The sequence below is a fragment of the Pteropus alecto genome, unplaced genomic scaffold (genome assembly GCF_000325575.1).
Source record: "Pteropus alecto unplaced genomic scaffold, ASM32557v1 scaffold276, whole genome shotgun sequence".
NCBI classification, from domain to species: Eukaryota; Metazoa; Chordata; class Mammalia; order Chiroptera; family Pteropodidae; genus Pteropus; species Pteropus alecto.
Genome location: NW_006438074.1, coordinates 71331 through 92486, shown reverse-complemented (window position 1 = coordinate 92486; position 21156 = coordinate 71331). Strand labels below are relative to the sequence as shown.

The following is a 21156-nucleotide window of genomic DNA, read 5'->3' as shown; positions in this document are numbered from 1 at the left end:
CAATACCATGACTAAATAGTTGATTCTTTGGACTTCGTTTTATGTCACTTATATCTTTTTAAATTGTTGAATGATAAAATAAGCCCATGATTTTTATAACACAGAAATTTAAAAGAATAATTAAGATAACCATAAAGAAAATTTGAGAGGTGATATTTAAATTCACTAAGGGTGATAGAGATTATCTTCATATGGAATGCACTCTTCAGTAACATAAGTAACATGATTATCTTATATTTTTTTGACATTGCTAGTTTTTGCACAGTTACTAAACAGAAATAGGTTTCTTGGTGTATATTCATTTCTCTTTAGGCAGTTACATTCGATTCGCTCTTGGGAAGTGGCTGCCAGGAATTCTGTCAGAAATAAAATATTTATTAGTTAAATAATGCTGACTTAATTTCTTAATAGATTTGCTTACTTAAAGTAATTCTGCAGTAAATAATTTCTGTGTTTTGTATATGTACAATTCAAAAAGACAAAAGAGAAAATGATACTATTCTTGGCTACCTAAAAATCAGATTATCCTCAGGACTCAGGACATGACTGATTATAGCAGGGAAGTCAGTACAGCAAGAGCTAGATCTAGATCTGCTTGGCTACAAAGAAGCTGGGGGACAAATAATTGGAGATCTAGGCAAACAGGTATATAGCAGCAGAGTAGATTCTTAATGAGCAAATTCTTAGGCATGGACTGGCATCTAGGGCTAGAATCCAGATGTGAGGAAGTGCAAGTGGGAACTATAAAGAAGAGGTTTGAAGAATTCACAAAATTCTCAGCCTTTGTGATTTCAGAGAGTTGAATTTACCTGTTGTTCAAAACATAAATGAATTGCTTTGCATGTTCAGTGAGTAGAAGTGAGTTGGGAAAGAATATAATTAAAAGTAGTTCTCATGTAATTATTTCAATTTTTCCTTGCATAAGTACTAGGTGAGCACTATTCTACCTTGATAGCCATTTCTAAGCCTTTTTGAATTATGGTGTAAATACACTGGACTTTGGGGAAGGTTTGGTGGATATGGGAGAAGTCCTATGCTATCTGGCAGTTTATGCCAGCTCTCAGAGTAAATATATAATAGTATATAACAATTTTTCCTACTTTTGTATGTGACTAGCAAATCTGAGGAAGTTTGTTTTTAATGATGAGAAATGATATTAAAACTGAATAGCTTTACCTTCTCTCATCATGGTTGCTTGTGTATATTTGTGCAGTTGGAGATGCCACATTCTGATGTGATAAAAGAGATGGAGAGATATTTATCCCTCTGAGTTGCTGAAAAGCTATTTCTGCATGGATGCTCCGAGGATTATTTGTCAGAATCCCTGCATTCTTGTTTTTCTTGTCTGAAATTAGGAATTATAAAACGATTAGAATCATTAAGTAATAAAATAAGTAATACAATTTTGTTGTCCTTTAGTTGAATGTATGCTATACATATTTCGTAACATTAATTAAAAACTTTTTGGGGAGTAGAGGAAAAAATTTTTAATAAAATTATAAAATTGCAATATATTTGTAGGACTTAATGCTGCTTAAATTTCTCTGAGTTAGTGGGTCAACTTGTTTTGATGTTTTTTTAGGTTATTTTTAAAAATATGGGTATCTAGAGATAACATAACCATACTTTTTGAAATAAATATTGGGGTAACATAGTCAGAAAATAAAAAAGAAATTACAGAACTTTCCCAGAAAATCCTAATAAATAGCTGCACAATGAATCTTGAAGAAAGATATCTGAGAAGGAAGTTATGGAGATGAACCCAGAGTTGAACTAATGCTAAAAAAAAAAAAAAGATATTGATGACATTCCTGAAGATGACATTATACTGTTGAAGAGGCTGGTAACCATTTGGTATGTCCAGTTTTACTGTTAGTTATATCTACTGGAGAAAAGCATAAAAATCCTCATTATAATTAAAACCTTGAAGCCATAAGTATGTAAAATTGTGGAAAATAAGTTAAACAAAATGTAACATTTTAACAGTAAATTATGTTGGGTTTCTTAAAACTGAGTTTCCTTTAAAAATAATCACACAGAGCAACCTACTATTCTTAGTAGGCCCTCAGATCCTTTCGTAATTATTGTAATGTTCAGTTATATTGTCTAACAATGTTCTGAGGCAATGTGTGATGTTAAAAGAAAATGGAAGAGGTGAGCCCCTTGAAGAAGGAATAGCTAGCTCCAATTTCATAAATATGGCAGCCATATTTGGGAATATGAGAATTAATGAAAAGGCTTGATCTAAGTCTGAATTAAAATGTATATAATAGAATGAACCATTTCCATGTCCTGCCCTTTTAGTATATTTCCTCCTTTAGAGCTATAGCTCTTGAAACTCTTCCCTAGTATTAGCTTCGTGATTATTTTACTTATGGTTTCAAGGATAAGTCTAATCATTCTAAGACATCTTTTGTACTGCAAGAGTGTGTTGTTATCAATATTTTTAATCCTCTGATTTCTACTTTTAGCAGGATGTGCTATTAAAATGGTCTTAGTAGTCATTTGCTATGAAATACACAAAATTAAATAAAAGCTTTGAAAAGAAATGTCAGGAAATAATTGTACAAGTAATACAAAATTCAAATTATGAACAAATTAGCTACAACATATTAGTAGTTGAGCAGAACCAAAAAATATTATAGACTCTTTGAAATCAGAATGGCCACATGAAACTTGAAGAAACATGCAATTTGAGGAAATATAAAACATGCAATTTTAAGTAGTATTAGAAATCAAAGTGTTATTTTTGTTTCAAATGAAGTTTTTTTTGTTTCATTTTTTACATTTACTCTTTGGAAGGCTGAGTAAAAAAGGTGAAAGGATTAAGAGTACAAATTGGTAGTTACAAAATGGTCACAGGATGTAAAGTACAGCATAGGGAATATAGTCAATAATATTGTAATAACTATGTATAGTGCCAGGTGGGTTCTAGACTAATTGGGGGGATATCTTTGTAAATTATGTAAATAATATTGAATGTCAACTGTAATTGAAAAAAAAAAATACCTTCGACTTCAGGAGTTAAAGTGAAGTCAGATCCCAAGTAATGGCTAAATCCATCAGGCAGAATTACATTCGTTATCTTTATGTGAGGAGCTTTCACTTGGCCAAATGATCCACCATCCATAGGAGAACTGGTAACTGGAATAAACTGCATAATAAAATAAAATAAGAACCCTCACCTTCAAAACTCAAATCAATAGGTTTAGTCCTTTTTACAAGCCCCACTTGATATTCAAAATTTTTTAGGTCATGACTTAAATACTCGCCTAAACTCAGAGTTGGTAAGAGGCCAAAACTGTGTGAAATGATCAGTCTTTGGGTCCTTAATCTCCCACAGAACATTATGTTCTGTCTTTTCAGATTACATTTCATCACTAGAATCTAGTGTGATGGCACCTCCTCCTTTCCAAAGGGTCTTAAAGAGGAAAGTGTAGAAATAAGAAAATGAGAATGAAGGCTTTGTATTGTTTCTTCTTTTTTCTGAAGAGGAATTTCTGGATGGTAGGAGTTATATCTTCTACATCTTTGCATTTCTCACCATATCTCATTAGGAGCCTTGCAGTTAGTTTTTCAAAAACTAATAAGTAGGATTAGGAAAGGCATTTTTTAGCACAATCACTTTTAACGAATGTGCTAACTCTCGTGTTTACATTTTAAGTTAGTTGAGGATTAAGAAGCTTTTTAAAGAATTTCAGGAATCAGCAAATGGACTTGGTTTCCCTGGAAATTTATGTCTGCTCTGTCTTCATTAAGACTGATCTTGTTTATACTTTAAAAAATATAAATTTTGAATATAGGGTTCAACTTTTTTAAAAGTATAGGCTTTTGTTATTTGTGTAAAATTACTGATTTCCTTCATACTTAAGTGTTACCAAGAGTGGAGCTTTGTAATGAACACTAAGGTATCAGGCCTTTTATTGAAGCTGGCCAGTCCTCAATTCCCTAACTAATTCTTCTGTGGGAATCTCTTCCCATCATTAATTAAGAATGTTGTCAAGTTTTCTTCTGAAACCAAAGCACCAAAAATGTTCTAGTTTAAAGGACAACTTTAGATTTCATTTATTCTTGATCTGCTGTTAAAAAAGAATAGGAACAACTAAAACAAATAATACATTAGATTGAACTGATAAACTTGAAAAGTATTCTGTTCTTTTGTTTTCTGAACAGCCAAAAGAAGTAATGACTCAATTTTATTCTAGCCATGAAAATAAAAATTATTATTAATCTTAAAATAGATTTCTCCAAAATAAAGACTTCAAATACCCTTTATTATCCTATGTGTAGAAGAATCGAAAATGTTTAAATAAATAAAATGTTTATATATAAAATAAGTAGAAAGAATTAAATTCTTATATATGGCACTGATTCAAATGGCTAGAATAGGTATCTAGAATCACTTAGACAGCATCATAGTTTAGTAATGGAAAATGAGTTCACTATATGAGAAATAGAATAGCCAACAAGCAAACACTGTAGTGAAATACTCATCACTGACTAATATTTCAGTTTATGCACTTTTTTCTGCTATATTAAGCCAATTAAAAATATGTATAAAAATTAAGATCTTTAAAGTTTCTCAAAGTAGTTTCTTGATACGTTATTTAGTGAATTTATATGTAGTTTACATGTAATTTTTCAAATTTAACCAACATTACTTAAAATAGAATTTATAAATTTTAATGTGACAATTTTTATAGGTCCCTCACTAGAGCCTTCACATATGTGGTGTGGTAGGCAGAACAACGTGCGCCCCCCCCCCCGGCCCCCCCGCCAAAAGATGTCCATCCACATCCTAATCTCCAAAAAATATGTTACCTTATAGGGCAAAAGGGACTTTGCAGGAATAATTAAATTAAGTATTCTGAGATGGGGAGATTATCCCGGATTATCTAGGTGGGCCCAATATAATCATAAGGGCTCTTATAAGAGGGAGGCAGAAGGGTCAGAGTGAGAGATGTGATGCCACTGCTGAAGAGGCCCATGAGCCAAAGAATTCAGATAGCCTCTAGAAGTTTGAAAAGGCAAAGAAGAAATTCTCTCCTAAAATTTTCAGAAGGAATGCAGCCCTGTTGATACTTTTGATTTTAGCCCTGTCAACTTGATTTTTGGACTTTTGACCTCAGATAATAAATTTGTGTTGTTTCAAGCCACTAAATTTGAGGTAATCTGTTATAGCAGCAATAGGAAACTAAAGTTGAATAGGAAATTTTGTCTGAATTTTTATACTTTCTTTAGTTTTCTGCTTCTGAAAGCAAGAACTGACTTGCTTCAGGAATATAATATAGAGAAAGGGAAAGGAGGCTTAAATCATTGAACTAAATTTTATTTGATTATTCTCTTTTGAAAGACCTATGACAATAATTTTAGTAGATGACATTAGATGGTGCTCTCTCTCAGATATATCATACAGATTAGTAGCTAACATTTTTTCATGAAACATAGTTTTAAAAAAAATTTTTTCGTAGATACCACCGACGAATGAACCAATTTTCTTTGCCTAATCTAGATAATCTTTATTACTATGGTACAGCTTTAAGTCTCACAGGTCTCTGTAGCTACTTTGACCTATAATAGAAGCCACTTGGTTAATCAAAAAAGAGTCAAGGTTAATAAAAAAGAGAATAATTAAGAATTATATGTATAATTCATATTTTTCCTTAAAAAATTGAAAACACAAACGTACATGTACTCGCCAATCTTTTGATGAAGTGCCAAGGCCTTTTCTGTAAGTAAGAATACTCTTGATTGGTATTTTATCTAATTGTTCTTGGATAAATCCATCCTTAAGGTTTTGCCTATAATTTCTAGTTTGGATTTCTTTAAAATAGCAAGACATGGAGAAAAATTTAAATAAAAGAATCTGTCTAGGTTTTTTAGAATAATTTCCCCACGTATTTTGTCTGAATTTTTATACTTTTCTCCTATATTTCAAAGTTTTTTTCTCCCAATCTAACTTGAAATTGACTCTCTCTCTCTCTCTCTCTCTCGACACTGATCTTTATCCAGATGTTCCAAAATATGGCATTTGGTTTTCATAGAAACATATAAATAACAATTTAAAATGCATATTTATAGCGTATCCGTTTATTTAAAATAAAAGAACTAACAAATTTTTGAAAAAACACATTCAACTTTTGTTAAATACATGAATCTATTGCTGAAGGCAGGAGTGGACTAGAGGGGTGTTTACTAGTATTAAACGTTCAGTATGCTCTGGGAATCGGTTTGTGTTACAGAGGGAATGGAGAGTGTTGGGTAATAGAGTGAATTAAGTGAAAGTATCTACAGTAGTCTCATTTCTTTCCTAAATATGACTTTTAAAATTAATCTTTGTTCACTAATGTCCTAGTTCTCTGGCTTTCACCTACATTAGAGGTTCACTTACATTCTCACTCACTGCCCTCCTTAGTCCAGTTCTTCATAACCTCTCTCTTCGATTATTCTAAAAACCTCTTACATGGTTTCCCTGTCTCCAGCCTCTCCTTTCTCAAATGTTGCAAATGCACAGCTCTAATATCACTTCTTTGTTAAACAAACAAACAAACAAAAAACAACAACACATAGCATTTCTGTATTTAGTCTTTGGAGCATGGTCTTGAAGAACCCTGCTGATCAATGACAGGATCCCTTAATGACATGCTATGGTGGCTTCTTCTCTTTCTAATCCCTTTCCTACCAGTCAGATACCTTTTTAGAGTTCATAGGTAAAAGGTCCAATTATTCTGCTAATATGGAAGAAAAGAAGTACACATCTCTCTTGTTAGAGAAACTACATAGTCCAGAGAGTTGAGCTCAGAATTCCTTCCTTCTCTTCCTCTCTGCTTAGTGGAAAGAGTTATATTGTTAGTTTCTGTTTATAAAAGTGATATAGCATTATCAGATATATACTGAGCAAAAAAAAGTGATATAGCATTATCAGACATATACTGAGCAAGAGGCACACAGATTTAAAATAACTTGCTTTATGTCAGAGTATTTTATTAAAAAAAAGAGCTTCCCTTTTTGTGTGTGTATATTTGTGTGTGTGAGTGGGTGGGTGGGACTAAAATAATCGACAAAAACATCATAGCCTATGTTTAAATATTCAAGTAAAGATGCACAATATATAATACAATGTTCGTTTACTGATAATTTATATATTTTAAAAGAAAAAGTATAAATAATATAAATGTTACCGAATTTTTCTTTGCTTGTAGTTCAGAGAAGTGAAATTCAGCTTTTGCCCTATCATCTGAATTCACAGGAATTCCATCTAACATCTGTAAGTTAGGCAGTCGAAATATGAGCACGTGGCGATGTAGCATTTTTCTACAAATCTGAATAAAGTTAAAAATAATTTTTTCCTTAAAAAACCTTTTATTTCAAAGATTAACCTTTGTAGAGAAGAAAATTTAGCACAAGCAGCAAAAATGACAAATGATAAAAATATGAGCTCCCTTTTTGAAAGATTTCTCAATTCTCCATTATGGTAAATGAAATTAAGAACACGTTTTTTCCTTTTTTTTTTTAACCAAGGCTACCACTTGAGGTTTAGTGTCTTTATTTAGTGTATATGATATTGTTCATTAACTACAGGCAATCGCAATTCATGAATCGGATTATATTATAAAAGTTCACTTGTAAGTAATTAGTTTAAAACATGTATTTTCCCATAGGCACTATGCAATTTAATTCAATACACATCTATTGAACTGTATGATCCATCACTTCATAGTGCCAACCTACTCTTAAAAATATTTGCATATGTGCATAAGAAGATGTGTAGAAAGAGGCTGTTATCTTTAGAAGGGTCTACTTGCAAGGATAGCTCATGACTAGTGATTGGTACTTTGGAAGTGTTCCCACATTCCTTAGCATAAGGGTAGTTCACTGTACCTAAACTACATATACAAAAAATATGATTTAAGCTTGACCTGCTTTCCTTCTGGGAGTCTGAAATTTTGGTATGTAATAGGCATAGGGTACCTATGTGACCAGCCCCCAGTAAAATTCTTGAATGCTAAGTCTAATGGGATTCCCTGGTCAGAAACATAACCTACAGTTGCTGCATTTTTATTGCTGGGTGAAGAGTGTGTACTGTTGCGACCTCTCAATAAGAAGAGAAAGAGCAGAAGGAATTCTGCACCCCGACTTCTCCAGACTCTGCCTGTGTCTTTTCCACTCATCACCTGGCTGTGTATGCTTACTATGTCACTGATAAATCTTAGCCATGAGTATGACTATATGCTAAATCCCATGAGCCCTTCTAGCAAATCTCTAAACATGGAGGTGATCTTGGGGACTGACAACACAGAAAATGTGTTGCAGTGTTTGAGATAGCAAAAGAAATATGCACCACTGTTTGCGAAAGGAAAACAAACAATAATCAAAAGGAAATGAATAAACAGTCTATTTTTTCAAATGTAGTATATATATACATTAATGGAGAGAGCTCTCTAAGACATATAATTGAGTAAAAAGAAAAATTTGACCACATTTTAGGCCAGAAAATAAGTTTAATAAATACCAAAGATTGAAATAAATAGACTGTATTCTCTGACTAAAATGTAATAACATTAGAAATAAATGGCCAAGAGATAACTAAAAACACCTCATAGGTTTTAAATGAACATACACACCCCTCAATAATTCATGGTTTAAAGAAGAAATCTTTTGGAAAGTAGATTTTAAGAAATAAAGAACAGGAAAAATATGACATATCAAAACTTTCAGAATGCTGCTAAAGCAGTGTTTTGTAACTTAAAATTTATTCAATTATAAGAAATATTAAATATTAATGAGCTAGGCATCCTACTGAAGAATTTTTTAAAAAGCAAATTCCAAGAAACTAAAAGAAGGAAATAATAGACTGGAAATCAATGAAATAAAAAACAAAGAAATAGTATACTTGATAAAATTAAAATAGATTCTCTGAAAAGATTAATATGATAGACAAACCTTTAGCAAGACTTATCAAGAATAAAAGAGAAAAAGCAAAAATCAACAAATTTAGGTATAAAAAGGTGATAAAACAGGTAAAGTGGAGATTTTAAAAATTCATGAGAGTACTATGATAGCAATACATTTAAAATTTAGTTGAAAAGGACAATTTTATAGAAAAAAAAAACTTCTCTATATTGACTTTTGAAGAAATAGAAAACATGACTAGATTAATAGCCTCAAAAAATTCTGAGTAAGTAGTTTAAAACTAACTTAAAAAATATTAAGCCCAGAGAGTTTTAGAGATAAAATCTAATTATCCTTCAAGGAACACATGTGTCTTCTTCTGTATAAACTAATTCACAGAGTAGAAAAATAGAGCTCCCCAATTAATATCATGAGGCAAGAAAACAGCCTTGATCAACTTGAGAAGAATAAGAAGATAAAATTATATAATTTTCTTATTTCCATAGATACAGATATGCTATATGAAATCTTAGTAGATTGAATCCAGCAAAGTATAAAAATGACCAAGTAGTATTTATCTCAGGAATTTAAGGATGGTTTAAACCTAGAGTCTATTACTGTAATTTACCTATTCACAGATTAAAGAGAAAAACTATATTACTAATTATTCAAAAGCCAATGTCCGTTCATGATAATAACAGATAGTAAACTGGAATTAGAAAGGAACTTCCTTAAAATGTTGAAGGTTATCTACCCAAGAGCAAACATTTAACTGCGACAACTGAGAAGCATTCTTTTGAAGTCAGTCTACTATAATTTTCTATTCGACTCTGTAATAGAGATCCTAGTCAGCACACAAAGAAAAGTAAAGGAAATAAAAAACATAAGGATTGGAAAGAAATAATCGAGTCATTATTAAAGATAATATGATAGTCTATAGAGAAAATCTAACAAAATTTGCAATCCTAATATTAGAACTAAAAACAGAGAGTTCAGCAAGATTCCTGGACAAAGAATAATATGCAAAATCAGAATTTCTAAACTTTGGTACCAATTAGAAAAATGTAAAAATATATTGTTAAAATAGCTATTAAAACAACAGAATAAATTGAACCAAAGATAATGAAAACCTTTAGGACTAAGTTATAAATCATTATTAAAGAACATAAAAATACAGGGATACTTTTGTTTATGAATGGGAGGGCTTAATACTGTAAATATTAGGTAAGACTACTTATTGTATTTCTTTTTCGGTGGAAATAGCTCTATGGGTTCTCTCAAGCCCTTCACGCCTCCACTAGGGGAAGCAAAGTGACTTAACTGATAAATCTGGGAAGACTGAATTAGGCATGTTTAGTTCCTGTCTTTCCTTTCAGGAAGGAGTTTATTGCTGGGAGAATGCATTCTGTTCCTCCAGGAGAAGCTCTCCTCCCACGTGAAAAGTCCTGAATGAAGTATTTTCTCTTACTGGGTGACCATGACTGCCCATTTCTAGGATCTATTAGCAGGCCCATTTGGCTTTCTCATTAAGCAAAATATTTTCACCTATCTGCCATTGTCATATTTCACAATTTGTGCAGATCTGAGGTAGATAAGTGTGCTACGAAGACTCCAGCAAGAAAGATGGCAAATTTCTCTCAAAATTAATTTATAAATTCAATGCAAGTGTAATTAAAATATCAAGATTCTCACATAACTTGAGAAGCTGTTTGCTAAAACTCATAGAAAGTGTAAAGGGCCAGGAATAGCCAAGACAATGAAGAAAGAAAAAGAGAAGGTGGAAGAGAAAGAAAATTAGAGACGTGTACTCTACCAGACATCAGAACTTAATATAAAACTTTAGTAATTAGCAAAGTGTAATAGCAGGACAGGAATTGACAAGTAAGCCATTGAATAATACAATGTAGAATCCTAACACTGACCCTCGTACATATGATAATGGCAGTTTATACCATAATCAGTTGGAAGAAGACACTAGTCAATAAATTGTGCTTGGATAACTATCTATGCATATGGAAACAGATAAAATTAAATCCTTTCTCACATTATATAAAAATAAATTATATACAACTATAAATAGATTAACTGTTAGAAAAGTAACATACTCACCGGATTGCCATAAACTGTAAGCTCTCTGAGAGAAGAGATACCATCAAGTTTTTCCAGTTCTGCCATATCCTATTCAAAAGTTAGTAAGTTATTATTTGGTTAGATCCAATGTCTTCAAATACACATAAACACTGATTTGAAGTAATTATATAAGTCTTAGATTGCAGCTAGTTCATGATGAATCCACTGAAGTGAGCGTGAATGACAATATTCTGTATTGTTGATTAAAGACCGATCTGTGTACCATTATTTCCAAATAAATGATTGGCAGAGATGACATTCTAACATGGGAAAGAGGCAATGTAGCAGCACTTGCAAGAAAAGACCAAATTATTTCTCAGAAAAGTTATGATCTATTCTAGGAGTCAGATTATAGTTGGTTAATTCCCTAAAGAACTGACCCAGAAGTGTGGAGGAAAAAAGGTGAATCGGTCTAAACAATTTCAAATGTACATATTTAAAACAACCTTAACCATAAAGGAGCATGTGATATTGAGTAGACTGCATTCTGATATATTTTCTGGGAATGTATGTAGTTGAAAAACTGTTTCTTTAGTTGAATGACTTGCCTTCCCTTGGATGGCATTATTTACTATTATTTATCTATTATCTATTATTTATTATCTATTTAACATTGGTGAAAATTTACAAATACCGTACATTTTAATTTTTGCAAAATTATTTCTAAGATGCTATTTCAGATAAAATTTAGGCAATAAGCTTAGTTTAAGATTGTTGCTAGTTCATTATCATAAAACAAAGTTACTAATATGCTTGCATTTGGAATGACAAGTGGACATCGTCAATTCATCTAGGAAGTATATATAAAAAAATTTAGACCTATTTTAGACCATTTGGAAGTAGAATTTGATTTTTGAAATGACTAATCTTTATTATTTTGATTTTGGCAGTATAAAGGAGGACTTTGAAAAAACTCAGTTATCTATAGAGTCAGTCAATTACTTACAGAGATCATGTGCATTTGACTCATAGGCAGTTCCTATCTCTGGAACCAAAGACTGGTTAGAAAGCATAGAAATGTGGAAAGTCTTATTTTCTCAGATTAAATGGAGTATAGCAGTGTTCACGAGTGAAGTATTTCTAATCAAAATATCTTTCTCATGGGAAATGTTAATGTGAGAAATTTGTAGAGGATAATGCTGGTATAAAGAGACACCAAACAAACTAGTATGTTCATAATTAAAGGAAAAGGGTTGATGGCTTCCTCTTTTTAATATACAGTATTTTTCACAATGGCGTGTTGAAATTACTTCATAGTGGCTCACAAAAATCATCTGGTAAATTTTCAGGAATTTTGTGAAATGCTCTTTTAGTTTGAAATTGGCTGTAGTGAAAGAAATTATACCATGGAGCATTGGCAAATGGTATTGATCAGGACTTTTTCCCCCTGGAGAGTCATCTGTTAAATATTAACCAGCACACCAATGGTTGTTAGGTTTTGAGTACACTGTCAGGATAAGTACTTATGTCAGTCATCATAATAGGTCTGGATTGGAGCTTTTCATTCAGGGCAGGAAATAGCAGTGGACTATTTCATGGAGTCATTTCCAGTCTCAGGTGATTACTAAGATCTTTATTTTTTCTTTTCTCTTTATTCTTTTATATATCTTTGATGGTTAAATGGATTGATATTAATAATAATGCCAAGACTGCAAGAGTAGATGGGACTGCCTTAGGCAAACCAGGATGCCTGGTTACCCCACTTTACGGCCTCAAGAAAATCATCTTTTTTTTTTTAAGTTTCACTCACCCCACACCCTCCCTTTGGGCAACCATTAGCTTGTATTCTGTATTTATGGGTCTATTTCTGTTTTGTTTTGTTTATTCATTTTTTAATTTTCCACATATAAGTGAGATCATATGGTATTTGTCTTTCTGTCTGACAAATTTCACTTAGTATAATACTCTCTAGGTCCATTCATGTTGTCACAAATGGCAAGATTTCATTCTTTTTTATTGCTGAATAGTATTTTATTTTCCTTGGATAAATATGCAGAAGTAGAATTACTGAATCGTATGGCAGCTCTATTTTTATTTTTTGAGGACTCTCCATGCTGTTTTCTATAGTGGCTGTACTAATTTACAATCCCACCAACAGTGTACGAGGGTTCCCTGTTCTCCACATCTTCGCCAGCATTTATTTGTTGATTTATTGTTGAGAGCCATTCTGATAGATGTGAGGTGATAGCTCATTGTGGTTTTATCATTTCCCTGATTAGTGATGTTGAACATATTTCCTTATGTCTATTGGCCATCTTTCCTCTTGGGAAAAATGCCTATTCAGGTCCTCTGCTCATTTTTTAATGGATTGTTTAGGTTTTTTGGTGTAAAATTGTATGTTTTTTAATATATTTTGGATATTAGCTCTTTATCAGATATATCATTTATGAATATATTCTCTCATTCAGTAGGTTGTCTTTTTGTTTTGATAATTGTTTCCTTCGCTGTGCAAAAACTTTTTAGTTTGCTGTAGTCCCATTTGTTTGTTTTTTCTTTTGTTTTTCTTGCTTGGGGAGACATATCCAAAAAGATGTTGCTAAGAGCGATGTCAAAGAGTTTACTGCCTATGTTTACTTCTAGGAGTTTTATGGTTTCAGGTCTTATATTTAAGTATTTAATCCATACTGAGTTTATTTTTGTATACGGTATAAGAAAGTGGTCTAGTTTAATTTTTTTTTTTTGTATGTATTGGTCCAGTTTTGTCCGCACCACATATTGAAGAGACTATCTTTAGCCCATTGCATATTCTTGTGACAATTTATTTCTGGGCTCTCTATTCTATTTCATTGGCCTACATATTTGTTTTTATGCTAGTATCATACTGTTTTGATTATTGTCGCTACTACAAAGGTTAGTAGGTTCAAAGAAAAAAGTATCAAACTCAATTCAAGCTACAATAAATAGTTAGGAGAAACACAACACAAACAGATCTAAAATACGACATCAATAACATAAAACACGAAGCGGGGGGAGTAAAAATGTAGTCTTTATAGAATATATTTCAACTTAAATGCCTATCAACTTAAAATAGAATGCTGTAGATAAAGAATGATATACATAAACCTAGGATAACCACAAACCAAAAACTTACAAAAGGTATACAAGGGACAAAGAGAAAGGAACCTAAACAAAAGATTAAGGAAAAACAGCAAGCTATGAAGGAAGAGATCAAGAGAATAAGAAATACGATCTTTTAGAGAGGACTTCTGGGAAGAGCCTTAAAACATTTGGAATTAACCCTTTTTAGCAGGTGGATGTATGTGGGCTGGTTGGGTTTGTAAGTCTAGAAGCAGGGCCAACATCTTTGCATCACAGACTATTTATATGCCTCTGCATCACAGAGTATTTTCATGGCATATAAATGATAAGTAACACACTAGTAGTATTTTCATTGGTGTGTTTGGAAGCTTTATGTTCAGAGGAGTTGTCTTAGGAATCTCATGGCAAAAAACAAAATAACATTACCTGGATTTTATTATATCCTAGGAAGAGTTTCTCTAGTTTTACCAAAGGTTGTAATTTGCTCAGCTCTCGTAGTCTGTTTTCTTCCAGGTGAAGTGCCAACAGAGAGCTTGGTTTGGCAAAGGCACTGTCATTAAATGCTCTGATGCGGTTATGGTCCACTACCAATTCCTGAAGGACAACTAAGTTGTCAAGCCCTTCAACTTGACTGATTTCATTCCCTAAAAAAGATATGTCATATGTGAAGTGAGCCTAAACTTCCTGAAAAAAGCTTATTTATCTTCGTTTAAATATTTTTTAATCAAATGATGTTTTTAAAGTAAAGTATTGAAAAGAACATATTTCAAAGGAGAAATAGAAATGTAATTTACAAGAAAGTAGCATCATCATCAAATAATATTTGATGTTTGAAAAATCAAGACGTGATGTACACAGTGTACTGCGTTGATCCAATATGTCTGTTGGTTAAGTGCTAAAATAGTTGGTATTGACAAAAGTAAATATATAAAAGTACTGCAAAGGATAAGCTTACTGAGTGTATCTGATTATTCTAATAGGTATTCAAGTAGGTATATATCTAATTATTCATTAAACTAATTTGTTAAGTTGGAAGAATATACCTTAATTGTGTTCTTTCACAAAACATATTTTTGCACCATAACCACATTTAAAAAGAATTCATTACATTCTTTAAAACCCCAATCCTTTCTTTATAACCAGTGATTTCTCTCTACTGTAGCAATCGATACCTTTCTAGGTATTAATTATAATTTCTATGAGAAGACACCTGAGTTGACAAAATGCTTTTATATGTGTTTCCTATTAGAGTCTGAAAATAGGGGAAAATTTATCATTTTTAATTGTCATAAAACTGAGAAGTTAAGTGAGTTGCTCAAAGACATAAAAGTGTCAACACCTAGACCTTTTACATTTTAAGCTCAGTACTGTTTCTACTATGCCACACTATGTTTCATTCACTATTCATTCTCCTTGTCCATTATGGACTGAATTGTGTCTCACCTGCTCCTACCCCCCGGCCCAATTCATATGTTGAAGTCCTAACCCCTAGTATCTAAGAATGTGACTATATTTGGGGATACGATTTTTAAAGAAGTAACTAAGGTTAAATGAGATCACTGGGTAGGGTTTGGGAGGTTAGGGAGATAGTTGGTTGGAGGTGTATGCCTCCACATCTCTTTCTGGCTTTTCATTTTTTCTTTATACTTATTTCCTAAGTAAGTACATACAGTATGACTTCACCTGTCACCTCCACTGTGATAATTCTAAAATACACATCTCTAGTCCCAACCTGTAGCCCAATATTACTGCTTTAAAAAGTATCCATTTTTATGTCTTGAAGGTATCACAACACTAACTGATCTTTCCATACTGCAAATGAGCTACCTTTCCCAATGACTTTATCTAGCTTTAGTATCTTCTTTTTGCCCAGTCTCTAATGAAATCATAAAAACATCTCGAACTATTTTTCTCTCTTTATATATGTAATTAGTCATTAAGTCCTAATATTTCCTCCTCTTAAACTGCATGTTGGACTCACTTCTTACTCACCCTTCCCACTGACACTACTGTAGCCCAGGCGCTTATTGTGTCCTTCATGTTGGATAGAAAATACATGGAGTCAGACTAATGTTTTACTCTGTGCCATACCACTCACTGGCACAGATTAAGATAAATTATTGAGCCCCAGATTCAATATCTTTTTTGCTGTTGTTGTCAATTGCATATAAAATTACTTACCATGTTGGGTTGCTGTGAAGGTTAAATGAGATAATCTATGTAGACAATATCTTACCCAATATTGAATCATAATCGAGGGAGCCATTATTGTCAGAGTAAACTGCCTCACTTCCTGCATCACTCTAATTTGCCATGCTAGATGTGGCAACATAACACACTGCCCCTTTACATTATTAGATTAAAATAGACTTTCTAGGGTTAGGTTGTCTGCTTTTTTTGTATGTCACTGTATCTTTTAAAAGATCTGACATTGTTGTGCTCAATTTCTTCCTCCTTTATGTCTCCAAATTCTTGACCCAACTGATAAGCACCCTTTATAGGCAAAAAGATGCATCAAAACATTGAAAACATGGTCTAGAAAAGCCTGTTTTTCAGAAAAAAGTAACTGCACTCAGATCAGCTATAAAGATATCTCCCCACATATCTCACTGATGGATCTCCCAACCTCTCTTCTGCGTCATTAATTATTGTTAGATTAATGTTCCAAACCTTGTTTTTTTCTCATGCTACTTTTCTAAAAATTTACAATTCCTGTTTATTTTCAACTGCAAAATGAACATTATCCATCCAATTGATCATGTTGTGACGCTTTATATAACCCAGAGAACTGTATACCCTTTGTTTTCATTAGGTTGGTCCCTTTTCAGAGTGGCCCACAGACACTGCAGTCTTGCCCTTGTGACTCTCCCAAACCCCTCTCCACTTACAAAGCCCTTAGTCACGCTCACCTTCAATCTAAAGTCTATCAGTCTTTCAGAGTCCTAGTTTTGTAGAGGAGTTAATGTTTGAGTTTCTCTTTTCTCTAAATTTCTATTACACTCGACTATTACACATAGTCAGAACTTAATTCGTCTTTGTTTCTGTATATCTCCACGGGCAGATCTTAAATTACTTTAGAGCAAGGATCTCAATTACATATCATTATAAGAATATAGTATTTCTGTATCTTTCTTAGTACCTAGCACAATTATGAGTTTAATTAGTACTTGTAAATTATTCACTGGTTACTTTCTATTGTTTTTAAAATATAATATGATATAAAAGTAAATTATGATGTAATACTTTACATAGCCTTAGAATATTGCACTTTCTAGGGCTATAGAATATTCTCCTAGAGAATGCAATATTCCATACCCATAGAATATTGTATTTACCTTATTTATGCAGATAACCCAAGAAAAATCCATTTGTAATTACTAAATATTTTTGTCAATGAATCTGTTTTAAGTATATGTTGATGCTTGTATTTGCTTAATAAAAAAGAATGATAATCAAATCAGTTTTTAATAAAAAAGACTTACACATTAATGCTGTTGCTACTCACCCTGTAGAAAGAGGAATTTTAAATTTCTTAGTCTGTTTAGTTGTAGCTGAATTAAATTACAAATTCCATTGTAGCCCAAATGAAGAACTTCTAAACTGTGCATTATTGGGGGTAAATTTTCAGTGCTCATTGTATCTCTGAAACACACATTTAAGTTCAAGCCCATAAACTTAATTTCAAACCAGTTGTATCATAAAAAGACAGATTGGTATGTACTTACTATAAGTTAAAGCTAAAAAAAGAAAATTAGTGAATTTACTAATAAATTGGAATTAAACTGTAATACATCTCTTTATATTTTATGTAATAACAATTTTTATTATCTAAAAATTTTTTTTATAGTAAAGAACAAAAGTATAGAAAGAGTTACTTAAAATGAAAACAAGAGTGAGTACAATCAGCCAGGAAAAAGAAAAAACATGCGTCCAGATTGGAAAGGATTAAATAAAACTGTCTTTATTCTCAGATGATGTGACCTTGTATTTAGAAAATCCTAGGGATCCACCAAAAACTATTGTTGCACTAAAAATGAATTCAGCAAGATCACAGGTAAAAGATTAATATACAAAAATCATTTAAATTTCTATATCCAACCAATAAACTGATAATGAAATTAAGAATTCTATTTACAAGAGTATAAAAAGGAATAAAATAGTTCAGAAAAAATTTAACAAAAGTGTAAAATGTATACATAGAAAATTACAAATCGTTGCTGAGATAAATTAAAGATCTACCTAAGTGGAGAACATCCATGCTTGTGAATTAGAAGACTCAGTTTTAATAAGATGCTAGTTCTCCCCAAATCAATCAATAGATTCAATGCAATCTTTATCAAAATCCCAGCCGGCCTTTCCCCCACCCCCAGAAAATAACTATCCAATCCTAACAAATGTAAGGAAATGCAAAGAACCCAGAAAATCCAAAACAATCCTTAAAAAGAACAAAGTTGGAGGGCTTACAATCCCTGATTATAAAGCTATAAAGTTATAAAGCTGCAGGAATCAAACTAGTCTTGTACTGGCAAAAGGACAGACACATAAATCAATGGAATAGAACTTTTACATTGATTGTCAATTGATTTTCAATGAAGGTACCAAGGCAATTCAATGGAGGAAAGGATAGTATTTTCATGGTGCTGGGACAAATAGATAACCACAACCAAAAAAGATGAATTTAGACTTCACATTTCATCTCGCAACATACCCAGAAATTAACTCAAAATGTTTCATAGCCCTGAATAAGTGAAAAAACATGAAACTTTGAAGAAAAATTATGAGAAAAATCTTTGTGAACTTAGGTTACGCAAAGAGTTCTTAGGTACAACACCAAAAAATCACGATCTGTTAGACAAAAAGTTGATAAATTGGACGTTATCAAAATTAAAATTTTTTTAAAAGACATCATTTAAAAAATAAAAAGCCACACATTGAGAGAAAATACTTGTAAATCATTTATTTCAGGGCTTATATCTAGCATACTTTAAGAACTCAATAATAGAAAGCCAAACAAATTAAAAAATAAGCAAAAGATTTAAACAGTTCACCAAAGAAGATATAATAATGACAAATAAGCATATGAAAAGTTGCGCAACAACATTAACTATGAGAGAATGCAAATTAAAACGATGATGAGATGTCACTTCAGAACCACCAGAGTGGCTGTAATCAAAAAGACAATAACAAGTGCTGGTGAGGACTCAGAGAAATTAAAACGCTTATAAAGTATTCTTGGTAATGCAAAATGGTACAACCACTTTGGAAAATAGTTTGGCAGTTTCCTAAAAAGTTAAACATTAAATTACCATACAACCCAGCACTTTTACTCCTACGTATCTACCCAAGAGAAATGAAAGTATAAGTACACAAAAATACTTCTATATGAATGTTATAAACAGCTATAAGCAGCATTATTCATACTGGCCCCCAAATGGAAACAATATAAATGTCCCTCAACTGTTGAATGGATAAACATAATGTGACATATCCATACAATGGAATACCCAACATATTGAGGAGTAAAAAGGAATGAACTACTACTACATGCTATAACATGGATGAACCTCAAAAACATTATGCTAAATGTAAGAAGTTAGATGCAAAAGACCATATATTATATGATTCCATTTTTATGAAATATCTAGAAAACACAACTCTATAGAAAGTGGATTAGTGCTTTCCTGGAGCTAGAAATGGGAAAAGGAATTGTAGTAATAGTTATACAACTCTATGAATTTAATAAAACTTAATACACTTAAATGTGTGAATATAGTATGTAAACTGTACTTCAATAAAGCTGTTAAAAATAAACATGAATAGTCCCCAGTAAAAAGGATGTGTATAAATGAAATGTTCATTGCAAAACAGCCTGAAACTGAAGACAACCCAAATGTTCATCAGGAATAAATGGATAAACAACTTGTCATGCAGTCTATATAATGGACTTCTACTCAGCAATAAAATGAATTACCTACACTTGTAACAACATTGATTCCAGACACAAGACTACTTACTATATGATTCCAATCATATGAAATTCCAGAAAAAAGCAAAATTTATAGTGATAGAAAGCAGATCAGTAATTGTTGCCAGTGACCAAGAGGTGGGGAAGGGGATTGCAAAGAGAGACAGGAAAATTTTTGAAATGGGAATAGTTTGTACTTTAATTGAGGTAATGGTTGCATGGTGAATACATTTGTCAAAATTCATTAAACTGTACACTTAAATTGCTGAGTTTTATCATATATGCCTAATACTTCAAAAAGGTGGTAAAAACACAAGGAATGCTCTTCATTGGGAAAACTGTAATGAAAGTGTTCTGACTTAGATACACACACACACACACACACACACACTTACATATACTTATGTTCTACCAAAAATGTGTAGGAAGATAGGAGGTATGTCCTCATCTTCTTAATAAAGTATCTTTTCCATTGCTGCTGGGAAATTTAAGGAACCAGATAAACTTAAATTAAGTCCCTGCTCCTAGATTAGGGGTTCTTTAGTGGGGCAATTAAGATGTTCTAGAATTAGGTGGTCTTAATGGTGGCATAACTTTGTGGGTATACTAAAATACTCACTGAATTGTACATACAGGGTGAATATTACGGTATGTACATTGTATCTCTTAAAAAACACCAGGTCATTAAACATACAAGGTTTTTCATTTTCTTTTTTTAAATATAGGTATGAAATGGAGGAATTGAGAAAAGCAATGAAAAAGGAGTATTTTGAGTATCTTTTTATTTGTGAAGTTGATTTTTGGAATGTAACTATTAAATAACTATTAAAGTAAGCTAAATGTATGTTACTGCTATCATTAATGTGACTGCTTTTAAAATTCCCAACCAAAATTATTTATAATTGTAAAAAAAAAAAAAAAGAATAGTACCTATTTATTTTTGAAGTTCCTTGCTGTCCATAGCCACTTGAAGGCACTTTCTGGTAGAGTAGCTGTCTGTTGGTCAAGTGAGTCTGAGGCTTTAGTCTGGGAATGATTGATTCAATATGATTATAGTTGAGGCATAAGACCTAAAGATAGAATACTTTATTAATTAGACATTAAAATATGAATGCTACTGTATATATATA

General features: G+C 32.1%; 1 protein-coding gene across 1 annotated transcript in view; it reads right to left on the bottom strand.

The window, feature by feature from the left end:
* Window positions 1-316: 316 nt before the first annotated feature.
* Window positions 317-21156, bottom strand: part of LRRC9 (leucine rich repeat containing 9) — an 80386-nt gene continuing 59546 nt past the window's right edge. Inside the window, exons 25-32 of the mRNA XM_025049086.1 lie at window positions 20957-21096; window positions 17567-17703; window positions 14488-14705; window positions 11002-11070; window positions 7182-7322; window positions 3010-3154; window positions 1177-1345; window positions 317-356 (exon numbers count right to left, since the gene is read on the bottom strand). Of these exons, the coding sequence (XP_024904854.1) occupies window positions 317-356; window positions 1177-1345; window positions 3010-3154; window positions 7182-7322; window positions 11002-11070; window positions 14488-14705; window positions 17567-17703; window positions 20957-21096 (1059 nt within the window). The remainder of the gene's footprint in view (window positions 357-1176; window positions 1346-3009; window positions 3155-7181; window positions 7323-11001; window positions 11071-14487; window positions 14706-17566; window positions 17704-20956; window positions 21097-21156) is intronic.